Below are 15,824 nucleotides of genomic sequence, written 5' to 3'. Positions count from 1 at the left end.
GTTTGTTGTCCTTACCTTTCGCTACTTCAGAATGTAGTTAAAGACTTTTGAATTTGAAGAACAAATGTTCAAAATAAGAAACAGAAATGGTGTATACAAAAGAACTGGAAATGTTTATTTTGAAATACGTGTTGGAAGCAATATTTCAATGTTTTGTTACCATATCTTCCAGCCATGATGTGCATGCGTGTAAAAGAGTGATTGTATGTTTAATTTGTCTATGATTGAAATAAAAAAATAATAGACCCCAATTTTTATTTTTAAACTGTTAAAATGTTATGCTATTCGAAATGTTATGTTAACTAGTTGGTATGTGCTTTTTGCTGTTTGACGAAATGTGTTATTTTCTGATGTGAAAATAAGTGTAGCTTCTGATGATCCGTATCCCCTTCCCAGAGTTTGACAACACAATAGAGGAAAAATCGTCACACAATATAGGATTTATTTTCACACAGTATAGGAAAAATCGTCACAAAATATAGAAAAAAATCGTCATTCAATATAGGAAACATTTTCACTGATTACAGGAAAAATCGTCACACATTATAGGAAATATTTTCTATAGGAATTGTCTTCACGCAATTAATATAGGAATTGTTTTCACACAAGATAGTAAAAATCACACAATATAAGAAAAATCGTCATACAATATAGGAAAACTGCAGATTTTTTGTTGTTGGAGAAACAAATGTCTCCCCAGTTCCCCAAATTGGAAGTGGTGCAAATGAAACATAGCCTTAATATACTGCATGGTATGGAGGAGAAAGCATGAGCAGGAAGATAAATATAATGAACTCCGATAAGCCACATAGGAAAAGTATTCACAAACTATTTTATACCCTCCACCCCTCAGATCCACGAAAACTTTAAGGATAACATTGGATCCTCCTGTCCCTACAATATGCAAATCTGCAAATGGCATTGAAGTATTGTACACAATTTAAAGTTTATCGATAAGCCATATAGGAGAAGTCTTCACAAGCTATTTTACATTCTCCACCCCTCTTAGATCCACGAAAACTTTTAGGAAAATAATTGGATCCTCCCGTCCCATCAATAAGCACATCTACAAATGGCAATGAAGCATTGTACAAAGTTTCAAATCCATCCGAAAAGCCATATAGGAGAAGTCTTCACTCGCTATTTTACTTCTGCCACCCCTCTTAGACCCACTATAACTATTAGGAAAATGATTGGATCATCCGTCCCACAAAGCGAATGAAGTATTGTACAAAGTTTCAAGTCTATCGAATAAGCCGTAGAGGAGAAGCATTCACAAGATTTTGTGACAGACAGACGGACGGACAGACGAACAGAAAGTACAAAAACAATGTCTCCTCCCGAAAGAGGAGAGACATAAATTATCACAGAATATAGGAAAAATCGTCACACAATATAGGAAAAATCGTCACAATTATTGAAAAAATTTTCACACAACATAAGGAAACACATCACACTGCTGTGTAATATAAATGTATTACATATTAACATAACGTATTTTAAAACACATGTGACCTAAATTGTTCTCGGCGTTGGAGGTTTGACACTGCAGTATAAATATGACACAACACTAGTTTTTCTGTAAAGATTACATAACTGTGTCTTTCATGAATGTTCCGGACACTTCATTTTTAGTATAAATACACAGTGAATTCTATGATGTTAAACTCTGGTAGTCACTTTAAGAACTAGTGATGAAAAGCATTTTAAAATATATTTGGGAGACTTCAGGAATTACTTTTGACTGCTGATTTGTGACAGTTGTGTGTGTGAATTCAGCCAGGCATTCAAACCCGTAACGGAACACTATCATTATATACTTATCGTAAACTAGTTGTTTTGTTATTGATATTATCTTTCAATAATTGTTAATAAATGGTGTTATTTTTTTTAATTGTGTTTGAGACTGAATTCTGCTGAGTTGCTAACTCATAACACACCATGGAAAAATCGTAACACCATAAAGGGGTGGGGGGTGGGGTCGTTTCCCACATAATACAAAAAATATACTCAAACAATATGTTAAATACTCAGAGTATAGGAAAATATCTTTGAAATTCTTCTTCAACAATCATAGGAATATAATCTGGTCATACATGGAAGCTTTTTAGTGGCGTGGAGCAATGCCGATTCAATGTTTGATCCTTAGAAACTTGGCGGTGGACATAATATTTTTTTTTTATCTTAACAGAAGAAGGACCAAAGAGTTTGATATGTTATATTATTAGTTAAACATCTTCATACCGGGTATATTCTATATTATTTTACTGCAGAGAAAAATCTAGGCATTTCATTGGACGACAAGTCAGGAATATGAGGTCATGTACCCTGCCAAGAATATATGGGATACAAAATGGTTTGAGTATACCTATATACTTAACCGCTTCGCAAAATAAAACATTATTTTAAAGAAATCAAATCCATCTTTTAGATTTGTATTTAGCATTTTCAGAAATTGCATTGTAAAATTGCATTTATTTCCTTCAAATAATAAGAATAGCCCCGCTCGTGACGTAAATACGATGTTTACCAAATAATGCTTAATCATATGAATCAAAACGATGGTGATCAACAAGTTTACAGTGTATGACGTCACAGGTGCTGAGTCACTGATTATGTTAAAGCCCTATATATATTGATCGCTTTCTCACATAAAATGGAATGTTGAAATTAAAAAAATACAACTGTTTTTGTTTAAAAGTTGTTTGTTAAAATAGTTAACAAATCTATAAATAAAATTTGTCTAAGAAATTATTTAAACCCCCCCTCTCTCAATCTCTTGATTGTGCCAATCCGATTTCTACAGTGATCGCTCTGCAGTTGGAGATATTCGTTATATGGATTCTTAACAGGGTATATGAACTGATACTCCCTGTCAAAATACATATTCACCTTCACCCAACGGCTCGGGAGAATATAAACTTCGACCGGGAATGTGAGTCCATGCACCCTGTCAAGAATATATTGTAGGTGAAATATGTTCAAACCCTTTTCTCAGTTTCAGAACAGGGGTATTATCAAAAATTTCATATTAGAACACTTTTATATTAATAACAAGGTCACACACTATTTGTATTCACTATAATAGGTAGTCTATGAATTACACTGTTCGTATATGTAAAAGTGTCCCCAGGCAATAAATCCAAATATTACGTAAACGACTTTGTTGAAAATTTTCCTAATATCGAATAATGATAATGTCGGTGATAATGACAACTATGACAGTTCTGAACATGGTGTCCATGTGCAGGCTACTTAACTTATATTGAAGTCGCTTACATTGAATTATCTTTTATGTTGAAGTAAAGATATATCCTGAAAATAAATATTGCCTATTAATGTTCGAGTAGATCATATGGATTTCATTTCCATCACGTCATAGATTAATCAGTTATTTCGAGGTTGAGACAGAGATGTGCCTTGCTGTCCTTGCTCATAGTCGCGGTAATTTTGTAACCATCTGTTTCCTTCACGATTTCGGTACCAGTATAAGGTGCGTTCTGAAGCATGTATTTATATAAATAACTATTTGCAGGAGGAATGCTACCTTGAGGCCGTATCTGAAATGATAGATGATAGTGTCACAGCTATAATCAGAATTTATTGTCATATATTTACAATTCCAATGTTTTTGTCCTTTATATCTTTACAAATTGTACTAATAGCCATTTCCTGAATACGCATATGAATCTTGATAGATACAGTATGTCTATATTAATGGCTGGGAAATCTTGATAGATACAGTATGTCTATATTAATGGCTGGGAAATCTTGATAGATACAGCATGTCTATATTAATGGCTGGGAAGTCCCACAGAAATGAAAGTAGAATGTATATGTAAGACATAAATTTCAGGTACTTTATGAGGCGTGCCAGCTCAAAGTATATTTTCAAAAATAAAATTTAGTTTTTGTGAGATAGAGAGAGAAAAACGGATTTTACCATATATATGATTAATTAAAATAAAGATTCATCAACAAACCCTGATGGCGAATTGATTTTTGTTCCACAACGAGAAAGGGACACTCCACAGAATTGCTATTTGTTTATCTGTTCCCTCAACATCGAAAGTTAAGACACCATCTGTTCTGATATGCCATACTGGAAAAAAGTTTTTATTAGTTCTTGAGTGTTGACAGTCATGAACTACGTGTATCACATAAGTATACTACAAACAAATAAAACATAAATTGAATGCATTTATAAATTACAATTATTAGAAATTGTATCGAAATTGATTCTAGTTAAAGAACCCAACGCATGTTTCTAAACTTTTTTTCATTTTCAGCAAAATGAATTATTTTCATACCTAAAACTACTTTAAATGTGTTTTAAATGAAATATTTTGCGTAGATTTCAAGTTTGAAAGCGACGAAATTCAAATCTTATGAGATGCATATTTACTTTAGCTATTTTACGGCCATTATGTGTTACGTCATATGCGCTCCTCTGGTTTGAAAACATATATTGGCCATTTCATAACAGATGAGCTTTAATCGACGAAATCCAATTATCACGTTAACAGCTTGTAAATAATATTGCATAATATTGCATTAAGATGTTTTGTGCCGTGCTCGGGTGCACTAGTTGTCGGTAGAAAGGATTTAGACTGAGCATTTTTCAAGTTTTCAAAGGAAGGTACAAGAAAAAAGACGTGGATAATTTTTTGTTGGAACAAGAACTTTACCTTGAAAACCCCCACCTAGTTACCTTTTCAAAAACCGCTTGGATAGAGACTCTGATAAACTGCGAGAAAATGGGTATATCGAAGCTAAGAACTACATAATTCTGTTCTGTTCTTCATATTCAATACACACCCGGATCAACTGACCTTCACCTTGTAGCAACAGAATTTGTGCTCCCAGTTTCTATCAACTGGTATATTTACAAAAATGTTAAAGATATAAAATAATTGAACTTTTAATTTTAAATAACAGAATACTGTATTTCCTAACTTTGAATTTAATTAAAAAAATATTTCTCATTGAACTTGCGACAATTTAAGTGAGTCAGTATAACGCCAAGCTCCCACTTCCTAAACGACGTGCTGATCACAATTAAAAAATAATAAGATTGCTTTATCAAAATAAAATAATGTGATTTCCACTTTAGATTTTATTATTTTTATTGATTTGTGTGTGATTTTTCTTTTTCTTTCTTTCCGAAATGCACCCTTGACAGTAGCTTGGCCTTGGTCCTAGTTGTCAACAATGTAACGTATTATAATTTTTCTAATCCAAAAATAAATACTAATTGCACTGTTTATTTACCCCCTCCCCTAAAAAAACAGCGCCAATTACAGATGTATAAAGGAATAACATAACCAAACAGTTTGTTGACAGCGACCCATATAAACATTATTTACTCGCAATACTGCCGATTTCATACACGCTCTCCTCGCTATAGATGGGTATTGTATTTACATCGCTACAGTATATGTATGCACTGGTGGCAAAACATATAAAACTCTGAAAAATTGTCAAAAAATTCGCTTTAAATGTTGCCCATGGTGAATAATCAGGTCCCTAAAAGCCGAATTTTTAAAAATATCTCATACTACTTTCACAATCATTTGATTGAAGAAGCGCGTATATGATGTCACTGTACCACATGACTACCCAATTAACGATACTTTTTTAAATTGGGGCTCAGAGTTATGTCTGTATGTTGGTTAATTATCGCAATTATTAGCTGAGTGGTTGGAAAGCCTAACTTTGCAATCCGAAAGTCCTGGTTTGTTTCTGGATTCCAGAATAAGACGTTTGAAATAGACAGTGACAGCATTAGGATTTTCTGAGGTCTTGGGTTCGATATTCTACCTTAAAATCGGAGGTACGATAAATATCACTCAATGCTATGACCGTAAGCGTCATGCATACATCACATAATTTGTGAAATTTCACTTAAAGCTGGTGACGTCACTACATGCGTGAAGTTTTTTTCAAAACATACAAAAACAATAACGACAGCGTTGATAGTAGTAGATAGGATAAAACTTGTACACTTACCGGAAATACATCGATATCTTTTTGAATTTCACTAAAATCAGTCAAAATATATCAAAATATTTTCATTCTAAGAAATCTTAGAAACAGACATACTAGTTTTCTTCTGCGAAATAGATTACCTGCAGTTTTCATGATTGTATGTTAATTAGAACTCTCCTCAAGGAAATAGTCACCGGTGGAAAATAGTAATTTTATATTCATTGAAGAATAAAAACATCTTTTTGACATGAAAAAGGACTCTGTTTTTTTAGAGCAATTAATATAAATACAAGACTATATAATCTGCATTAGAGCATTACTCAGAATATTTAATATATGCTTAATATAACTTCAGAAAATAATTTCATGGATAACTATTCAATACTGTGGAATTATCATTGTTCGTAGGGGGTTGATATTCGTGGATTTCGTGGTTCACTCTTGCCCGCGAATTTCCGTGTCCTCCAACATTTATTTAAACCAAGCAGAGTTATCTCTCCTAGTGCATCGTATCGCTTACCCACGAAATTATGTCACCACGAACCAGCAAAATTTTAATTCCCACGAACATTGGCCTCCATGAATTAATATGATTCCACAGAATACGCGAGGCAGTGAACGACACATCTTTTATAAACAAAATCATAACCACTGACAGATGGGCTAACAGACAGACAAATGGACTGGTGATTTCATTATACCGTCTCCTAAACTAATGCAATAGTCTCTTGTGAAAGAACAAATTGTTACAAAATTTAAAAGAAAATGACCAAGTGAATAAAATTGAAAAAAACAACAAACAATTGCAAAATAAAAGAAATATATATAACGTCCTTGAATATTAAAGAATCTAAATAAAAATGACAAGTGCATAAAATCGTTATGTACATGACGTATGTACGAAGTTTAAATCAAATATGTTCATTAACTATTGAAATATCCTCTAGACAACGACAACACCCTTTCAAAATGGAAAAAAATATCGATAACTTCTTGGAATGTTAAAAATCTCGATCAAAATAGCAGGTGTACATGTACAACTTCATTATTCATATAAGATATATATAAAGTTTAAATCAAGTGTTTATCAGTGTTAAAGATATTCACTGAATAAATGATGACAACGAACGGACTGATAGACGGTTGACAACGAACGGACTGACAGACGGACAAGTGATTCCAGTACCCCCAAACTTCGTTTGTGGGGGATATAAAAGGTTATTGATTTAAATCATGTAATACACTTTAATGTACAACTGTCAACTTACGTGTTCCCTCCGTGGTAAAGATGAAAAGTCCCACTTTGCCATCGTCAATACTTTCAACTGAAAGGGTTTTTCTGCCATCTTCGACATGAAGTTTGGGATTTGACAATTTTCGCCGGCTGTTATTTGTGATCGACAAAACACATATTCGTTGAGAATTCTTGAACGTCGTAATTCCATCGATGATCTCTGGTAGGTTACTTACTATTGCAGAAGTACTAAAGGTGGACTTTGTGCCTGGAAAACATGATTTCTAACACATGCATGCAGATTTGTATATCAAATTTTAAAAATTGTTTCCAGAATACAGTTTTGATTCAAGATAAATGACGACTACAATGTATTTACTTTAGAAACAAATTTTATTTTTAACACTTTCGGTACAGGAAAGAATCAGTATTTAAATTTTAGAAAAAATTAGGATAAAAAAATTAATGAAATGACTATACTGATCTGGACGTGTTCAAATACCAAAAGTATCAATGCTTTTAAAATATATTTCAAATGAAATCTAAACTGTATCTATTTTTAGTTCATTAACTTGCAATCATTAATCATACGTCTATAGCTATTATATTTGATTGTATTTTCAATTTATACTGTAAAACAAATAGCAACTTAAACATAGAGTCACGTCATGTCAAAAATGATAAACCAAGGATCTACCATACCGTTTTGAACAAGTTTGATAATTTCCTCGACTGATGGAGCTTCTTGTTCTAAAAATATAATGAATATATTAACAGCAAATTAGCAGCTTAAATCCATGGAAAACGGGATGACTTCAACTCATCCATTGTCAACTTCCCATAAAAACAATATTCCTTGATCACCTGTGCATGGTGTATATTTCTCTCAACTGATTCGATATGCGAAAGCATGTTTTGCGTATGATCAATTTAGAAATCCAGACTTTTTACAGAAAAATACATTACTGTTACAGGACATTCTTAAGTCTTGTTTGAAGTCAAAATTTCGCAAATTATATGGTGGTTATAATGCAATACCTTGCAATCATAACCTGATATTAGTTCGAATGCTGGCTGGCTTGTTTCATACCAATTGTTAAGACTCGTTGTGATCACGGATTACTCCGTTTGCCTGATCAAGATGGAGGGATCACGGCGGGTATCACAGCTGAACAGGGAATGCTTACTCCTCCTAGGTACGTGATTCCACATATGGTGTCTCCAAGAGCCCGAGTATACACTACTCTCAATTTTGTATTCTTTACAGGATTTATCCTGAGATTACTCACTGTTCCTTACCTTCTTTTGTCATTGTAAATTAATGTATACTGATCAAATTAAAAAGAAAGAAAGAAACGCATAGTATAATTTCATATTCATTTTAAGACATAAGAAACACTTAATAATTAATTTATTGATAACGCAAAAATTATATTTACGATGTGTTAATAATCAAAGTACCATATTCACTAATGATAATTACAATCATTAACAGTTCAAGTACAATATCTAGTGTGTCGCTCATGAGCACTATTAAATGCCTGACAACGACTTCCCGTGGACTCAATTAAGTCTCTAAAACTATCTAGAGATGTTGTTCCACTCTAACTGCAGAACTTGGGCCAGTTGTTGCAGAGTTTGAGGCTGCACATTGCCTTTGGCGGATGCAAGTATCCAGTTCGTTCAGTGCATACTGGATAGGGTTCAAATCTTGTGATTTGGATGACCAAGGAAGAACCTGGATATTGTGTATTTGCAGAACATCACGTGTTAGACAAGAGGTATGTGGTCTGGCGTTATCATGTTGGAATACAGTTTCGGGATGTGCTACCCACATTATAAACTACCTCACCAAACAGGTCAGTCTCCTGAATGAAATTTAACACAAACCGTTCATTTTTGGCACCTATACACTCTGAGCCTTTGCTGTAAAAATCGAGATTCATCACTGAACCAAATCGTCCCATAGCATTGAGGCAACCATAAGCTATGATTTCAACATCCCGTTTTTGATTGCGAATGATGTCACTGAAACTAGTTCAGACAGCTAGTAAAGGAGCACAATTTTTGCCCATGGGAATTTCATAATTTCATAAAAAACGACATCGATATTATCAACGAGGAATTCTAGCATCTTTTTAATGTCTGTACAATTAGAATGATGTTTAACAGAAGTTTTAGGATGACTGATCACAATATATGAATATATGAGTTTTATATATATATAATTTTTCTCTCTCTTAAATTGCTTTGGTTTTCATTTAGTGTGGTAAACGAATACACACTACATATAGTGCTATATACTCTTATCTCGCAATTGATATAATTTTCGTTAGAATAGTGTTATGAACAATAAGGCGTTATGAGATTAGTCACTGTTCGTTATCTGCACCTCTTCATTCCATTGACATTTTACCATTAATTGTACTGGCTGATTTTGACTACGGATAGCTCCGTTTACCTGGTCAAGATATAGGACTCATGGTGGGTGTGACCAGTCGACAGGGGATGCTTACTCTTCCTGGGCACCTGATCCCACTTTGGTGTGTCAAGGAGTCCGTGTTTGCCCACCTCTTTATTTTGTATTCCTTGTATGAGTTATTAGATTGATTACTGTTCGTTATCTTCACCTTTCATGAAATTAGAATAATTTTTAAAATATTTTACTAAAAGAAATACCTTTCACATCTAGGTAAATCGAATCCTCTGCAAATCCAAAAGTGTTGATAATCTTACACTTGTAGGTTCCGCTGTCACTTTTCTGAAGGTCGGATATTGTCAAAGAAGGATTTTTACATGTTCCGTTGGAGTACTTCCCTTTGATTAGTATTTCTGTAGCATCTTTCTGCCAACAAATCTTTGTTGCCTCTGAGAGAGTTGATTCGCATCTTATTTCCGATTTCGCTCCCTCAAAAAGCAAATTCTTCTCCACTGACAGCTTAATGACTTGCTTATCTAAAAAGAGATGTATTTGTATTTCGTGAATCTGATAAATACAGATACAAAATTTGCTGTTTGATTTTCCCGATGAGATATAATCCATGCATGAAGCTTCAAAGTTTTGATTGATTGATTGATTGTATATTGTTTAACGTCACACTTGAGACATTTTTACTCATATGGAGACGTCACCATTGCAGGTGAAGGGATGCAAAGTCTAGGTCTATACTCGGCGCTTACGGCCTTTGAGCAGAGAGGAATCTTTATCGTACCACACCTGCTGTTACATGAGGTCTTGGTTTTTGCTGTCTCATCAAAAGGACCGCCCTATTTAATTTCCTTTTACGACAAGCAAGGGACACTCAGGACCTATTATAACCCAGATCCCCACGGGAATTAAGGAGGTATGCTACGCTGGAGAAAAATTTGATATGGATGAAAAGTGGAGGATATACATGTATACAACAATATTTTGAAACTGAAAACTTTCAAATTTACATTATTTAGTCAAAAAATGTTGTTTTAGTAGAAACCAGTCTGAACAAATTTAAAACCCCTGCCGGAATCGAACCGATTTACAGTTCAGCGACGTGCTAATCTACTGTGCTACTCTGCTATGGGATGATTGTTGAAATGAATAGACAAATATTGCTGATATCTATATCTTCTTCCATGTTTTAAAAGAGTAAGCCATTATGACGATGAAGAGTACTTCAATAAAGTTTTGTCATTTGGAATGCATGCTTTAAATGTTTAGTATATTTTGGGTGAAGACCTATCATTAGATCCTTGCCAAATTAATTCGGTTGATCTTATCTTTGGAGAAACAGTCAATAAACTTAGGCATCACAGAATATTATTTGTTTGTTTTACGTCCCTTTGTGAATTTTCATTCATATTGAGACGTCACTAGTTGTAGGCGAAATACGAGAAATTTAGACCTCTGCTTGGCGATCAAAGACGTGGATGTTGGGGTTATTTAATGTGACAACGCCTGTTGCAACACAGGACCTCCTTTTTAAAGGTCATATACAAAATATCCATGATTGTCACCTCTAAATGTTGAGTGTTGGTGAAGGAGAAATAACTACCTATGTAGGAGAACAGGTAACCAGGTGTAAGGTAATGGAAGAACAAAAGAAGCGTTTAACAAAGAACGGTCCCAAATCTTTTAGATAAAATGAATTAGAACTTTTCGTTTTGTCGAGATAGCTCAGTGGTAGATGCTCGCTGAGTGACCGTGAAATCATGAGCTCGAGCCCCTAGGGTATCATGACCTTATCACACCTAAGACTTAAGCATTGGTAGTGATTATTCCTTCGCCAAAATACACCATGGAGTCTTCCATATTTGTTTTTTATTTGACTATTCTTTTGAACATAAATATTGCAAGCAAAGTGAGAACTCAACTTTATGGCAAATTGTTAACAGAAAACTAACAATTAAACACCATGACAAAGAGGATGACTTGATCTTTTTCGTTGTCAAATTCTCATATTTGTATATGTAGCAATAGTCCATCATCACATGAATATGGTGTTTATGTTTCAATTGATTCAATATACAAGAGCATTTTCTTCCTATAATGAACTTTTAAATCAGGCAAACTACTAATAAGATTAGAAAACGAAAAACTAACAAACAGTCATCAATCTCATAACTCCTAGATGTACATAATCTCATAACTCCTAGATGTACATGTATAAGCAATACAAAATAGAGAGTTGGGCAAACACGAACCCCTGGATATACCAGAGGTGGAATCAGGTGCCTAGGAGGAGTAAGCATCCCCTGTCGACCGGTCACACCCGTCGTGAGCCCTATATCGTAGGTAAACGGGGTTATTCGTAGTCAAAATTTGTGTGCCAAGAACGGCCTAACATTCGGTTTCAAACAAGTCAGAGAGCATTTAGCCCAATGATAGGCTGTATTAAGAAACTAGATTGTTTTGTATTGCTTATAAGAGTTATGAAATTGATCACTGTTCGTTATATTCGCCTTTCATGCTATAGAAGGATATCATTTAACCCGTGTTCTTACATAACATGTTGTACATAGTGTCAAGAAAGAAGTTAGTTATCATTTTAGTTTTTTGAATAATTTAGGAGGGAAGTTGTCAGTGTTTAAAAAGTGACATTTCCAACCTTTAATTGAGATGTCCACTTCATTTGATGAGATTTTAGCTCCAGATGATTGTGTAATTTCACATCTGTATTTTCCACCATCGCTCAGCTTAAGCTCTTCCAAACACAAAACTGACTTCTCTGATGAATTTGTTGGGATCGGGACTCCATCTTTAAACCACTTCACATCTTGAGATGTTACAGGGATTCCAGTACATTGAATTCTCACTGTGACTCCTCTGCAGAACATTTCCTCAGGTGGCATGTTCAGTATCAAATTTGAAGCTCCTAGGTAAAATTTAAGGAATTGAAAAGTTTATAATCCAAAATTCATTTTGTTAAAAAAAAATTCGCAGAAGTATTCTGAAGTCTGTATTAAAAAGATGCTAATGTTCCTAGATAAATCCAGTTTTATTATTATTATTATTAAACATTTATGTAGCGCTTTATCTTATTAAGACGATTATCCTAAATCGCTTTACATGTAAAACAATAAAAACAAACTAAAAGAAAGAACAACAAATACAATCATAAAAAAGGCATAAAATAATACTAAAACTGAGGTGTTCGTTAAATAACTTTATACGTAAATACCGAATTACAAAGAACAACAAAAACAAGTTTAAAAAGTTATGATTTAAGTTTGCTTTTAAAAATAGCTAATGAGCCTTCGACGCAAAGATCCAACGGGAGGTAGTTCCGTAGAGTTGATAAAGAAACATCAAACCGTCTTTCGCCATTCAGTTAAGTACAAACACGTGGCTTTAGAAGGTATCATGTGTCACTAGCCTGGAAGCTAACTTCTGCTGAATCCATACCATAAAGAAGTGCATTTCCATAATCAAGACCGGATGTAATCAGTGATCTAGCAAGTGTCCGGCACACATCCTCCGTTAAAAGAGATCTAATTATACCGATATTACGAAGTTGGAAATACCATTATTTAGTCAATGTTGTTATTTGACACTCCATCCTAAATGTGCTGTCAAAAAACATTCCAAGATCTTTTTGAACATGAACCACTCGTGATGACAGATCCACCGAAAACCAATTGATATCCTGAGAATTCCTTAGCTTGACGTTTTGGTGTGAAAATAATAAGTAATGCGTTTCCCTGATTTAGCTGGAGTATGTTGTTTTACATCCAGTTGTCAATGTCTGAAAGACACCGTTGAAGTTTGTCTGGAATGCTGCCCCAGCTGGCGTTCGGATTTATAATCAGGTATATCTGAGTGTCATCCGCGTAGCAATTATAACACACGTTACACCTCCGGGAAATTTCTCCGATTGGTTTGGAGAACATGCAATGCAGACGAGGTCCTAATACAGAACCCTGTGGAACTCAAAAGTGGAGTAGGAATGTTTTGGACATTGTAGGTCCAACAGTGATTTGTGGACTTCAACCAGAGAGATAAAACTAGATCGATGGCATGGCCGATCTCGTGAAATAAAAAAGCATACTCCATACTCCTGATCAGAATGTTATGGTATGTGACGTCGAATGCAGCTGAAAGATCAAGCATCATGAGTGGAACACATGGATTCCCGTCCAATACAGAGGTAATATAATGGTCAACCCGTAACAGACCTCTAATAAATTAATTTGTAGAACTTATGTGACGTCTTGCAAGTGCCAAAACGTTAGGATACTATGAGAAATCTGCGCCGACCAAGGCCAGATGCAGTGTTTGTGCTAGAACAAAATTGGGAATTCCATATGGTTTTATACGCATAAACGTAAGGGATACAGAACGTCCTATTCATAGACAGAGAAAGAAGTTGTAGTGTTAGTTTGGGCGTGTAAATAGTTTCATGTTTATCTCTACGGAACAGAGATTGGGCTTCTCATAGAACACAAACCACTCGAATGTATATATTCCCAAAGGTCAAATGTGTACTCAAGAATAAAACGGTGGGTGTTGCGAATGAAACCATACGCATTCAAAGTTCGGTATATCCCAGGTTCAATGAATCTAGCTGATTCATAATTATGTTAGTTTTGTAGCAAAGGAAGCAACATGCACTGCGATGACAATTCAACTGGATTGAGAGAGCATCAGAGAATGATCCCGAACTATAATCTGTGAGACAATGTCTTGTTAATCAACAACGGCACCATATTGAGTTTTTTTGTTTTGTTTTTTTGAGAACGCAGCTGAGTTAAGGCTTTCCTCATAAATATCAGTGCTGTAAAAATGTACTTTACCGCACTGGCACATTACATGACGTCACAATGAAAAATACGTCATGATTAAGGTCATGACGTACATATCAACATTCCTTTTGCGGTTGGAACTGTAAAAATATTTTTTCGTTATTTACCACCGCTGTCAAACAATAAACCGCAATCGTGTAAAAGTTTCTGTCAAATGGGTTATATTAATTCTCTTTGATATTGAAATATTTTCTTCTTCTTGATATAACATACATGCTAAAGTAATATCCATATTGTATTGTGATCTTAATATCGCCCCTAATCTGCACGTATATAGTGACTTTCACAATGACCTCATTTGCATAAACAGGGTTTCCGTACATACAAATTTCATCATTGGCATGACATCCCGAGGTTTTTGAGTGAAAGATGTTTGATTTATGTGACATCTGAACTTCAGTGCAAAAGGAGAGCTAGGGGAGCAAGTTGTGGCTTCAACAAAAACAACAACACGTTTTTCAGGCTAGATTCAACTTCGTATATGCAAAAACCGCCGCATCTTGCATATTCAATGCAAAAATTAGACATGTTACAAGTCTCGATAAACTTTCTCCCATCACTTTCCAAATTAAGAAATTAATATGTTTTGAAGTTATATTAACTTCAACTTGTATTGATATCTGGATATCGTGCCAATCGAACGATTTATACATACACGGTACGATTTTATTTTGATATTTGATCACGTGATATACAGCTGATGTAGAGATTGTCGGTCTGGTGAAAAATGTATAGGAGGTCAATATGCACTTAATTATATATACATATTTTATTGTATATAAGGGTTGTGTGTACAGAATTTGTCAAAAATTGATCTGTTTATAATGCTTTTTTTCCTGACATATTTCTATGGCCCTACTTAACACAACTGCGAATATTCCCCAGTACGTGCTGAATTGTGTTCGATTGGACAGTTAGTATTTCAAGGTACGCAAATCGTTATTCCAGTACAGATCGGGATCTTGAGGCTGCGCACGAAGGACATCATGACAATTTTACAATGAATCATTGTTAAGAAGCAAAGTATGGACGACCGGTAAAAGTTGTTATGGATGTCAGTTGGTAGGTCAAAAAAGTAAGCGAAAACCATTGAAGCGTACCGAACTGCCTTCTACGCCGTTGCAATATCTGACTGCAGACCTTCTCGGTCCATTGCCGATTAAAAATACATGATTGTGTTAGTGGACTATCATAGGATATATTTTAAGATCGCAGTTACGAAAACATTTCGTCAAAGAACATAAGGGATGTTATCTCATAGGTTTGTTTAACTCGTGGATTAATGTTTTCAATCCATACCGACAATTTTGAAAGCCAACATTTT

The 15,824-nt window shown here is 34.5% G+C and overlaps 1 protein-coding gene across 1 annotated transcript in view; it reads right to left on the bottom strand.

Moving 5' to 3' along the window:
• Window positions 1-252: 252 nt before the first annotated feature.
• LOC130054417 (hemicentin-2-like) overlaps window positions 253-15,824 on the bottom strand; it is a 31,635-nt gene continuing 16,063 nt past the window's right edge. The window contains exons 4-9 of the mRNA XM_056164115.1: window positions 12,307-12,573; window positions 9,902-10,177; window positions 7,925-7,972; window positions 7,257-7,490; window positions 3,984-4,102; window positions 253-3,560 (exon numbers count right to left, since the gene is read on the bottom strand). Of these exons, the coding sequence (XP_056020090.1) occupies window positions 3,384-3,560; window positions 3,984-4,102; window positions 7,257-7,490; window positions 7,925-7,972; window positions 9,902-10,177; window positions 12,307-12,573 (1,121 nt within the window). The 3' untranslated portion in view covers window positions 253-3,383. The remainder of the gene's footprint in view (window positions 3,561-3,983; window positions 4,103-7,256; window positions 7,491-7,924; window positions 7,973-9,901; window positions 10,178-12,306; window positions 12,574-15,824) is intronic.

Source organism: Ostrea edulis, chromosome 4 (genome assembly GCF_947568905.1).
Source record: "Ostrea edulis chromosome 4, xbOstEdul1.1, whole genome shotgun sequence".
In the NCBI taxonomy this organism is placed as follows: Eukaryota; Metazoa; Mollusca; class Bivalvia; order Ostreida; family Ostreidae; genus Ostrea; species Ostrea edulis.
The sequence above is the reverse complement of the archived record's forward strand: the minus strand, read 5'-3'. Positions and strand labels throughout refer to the sequence as shown.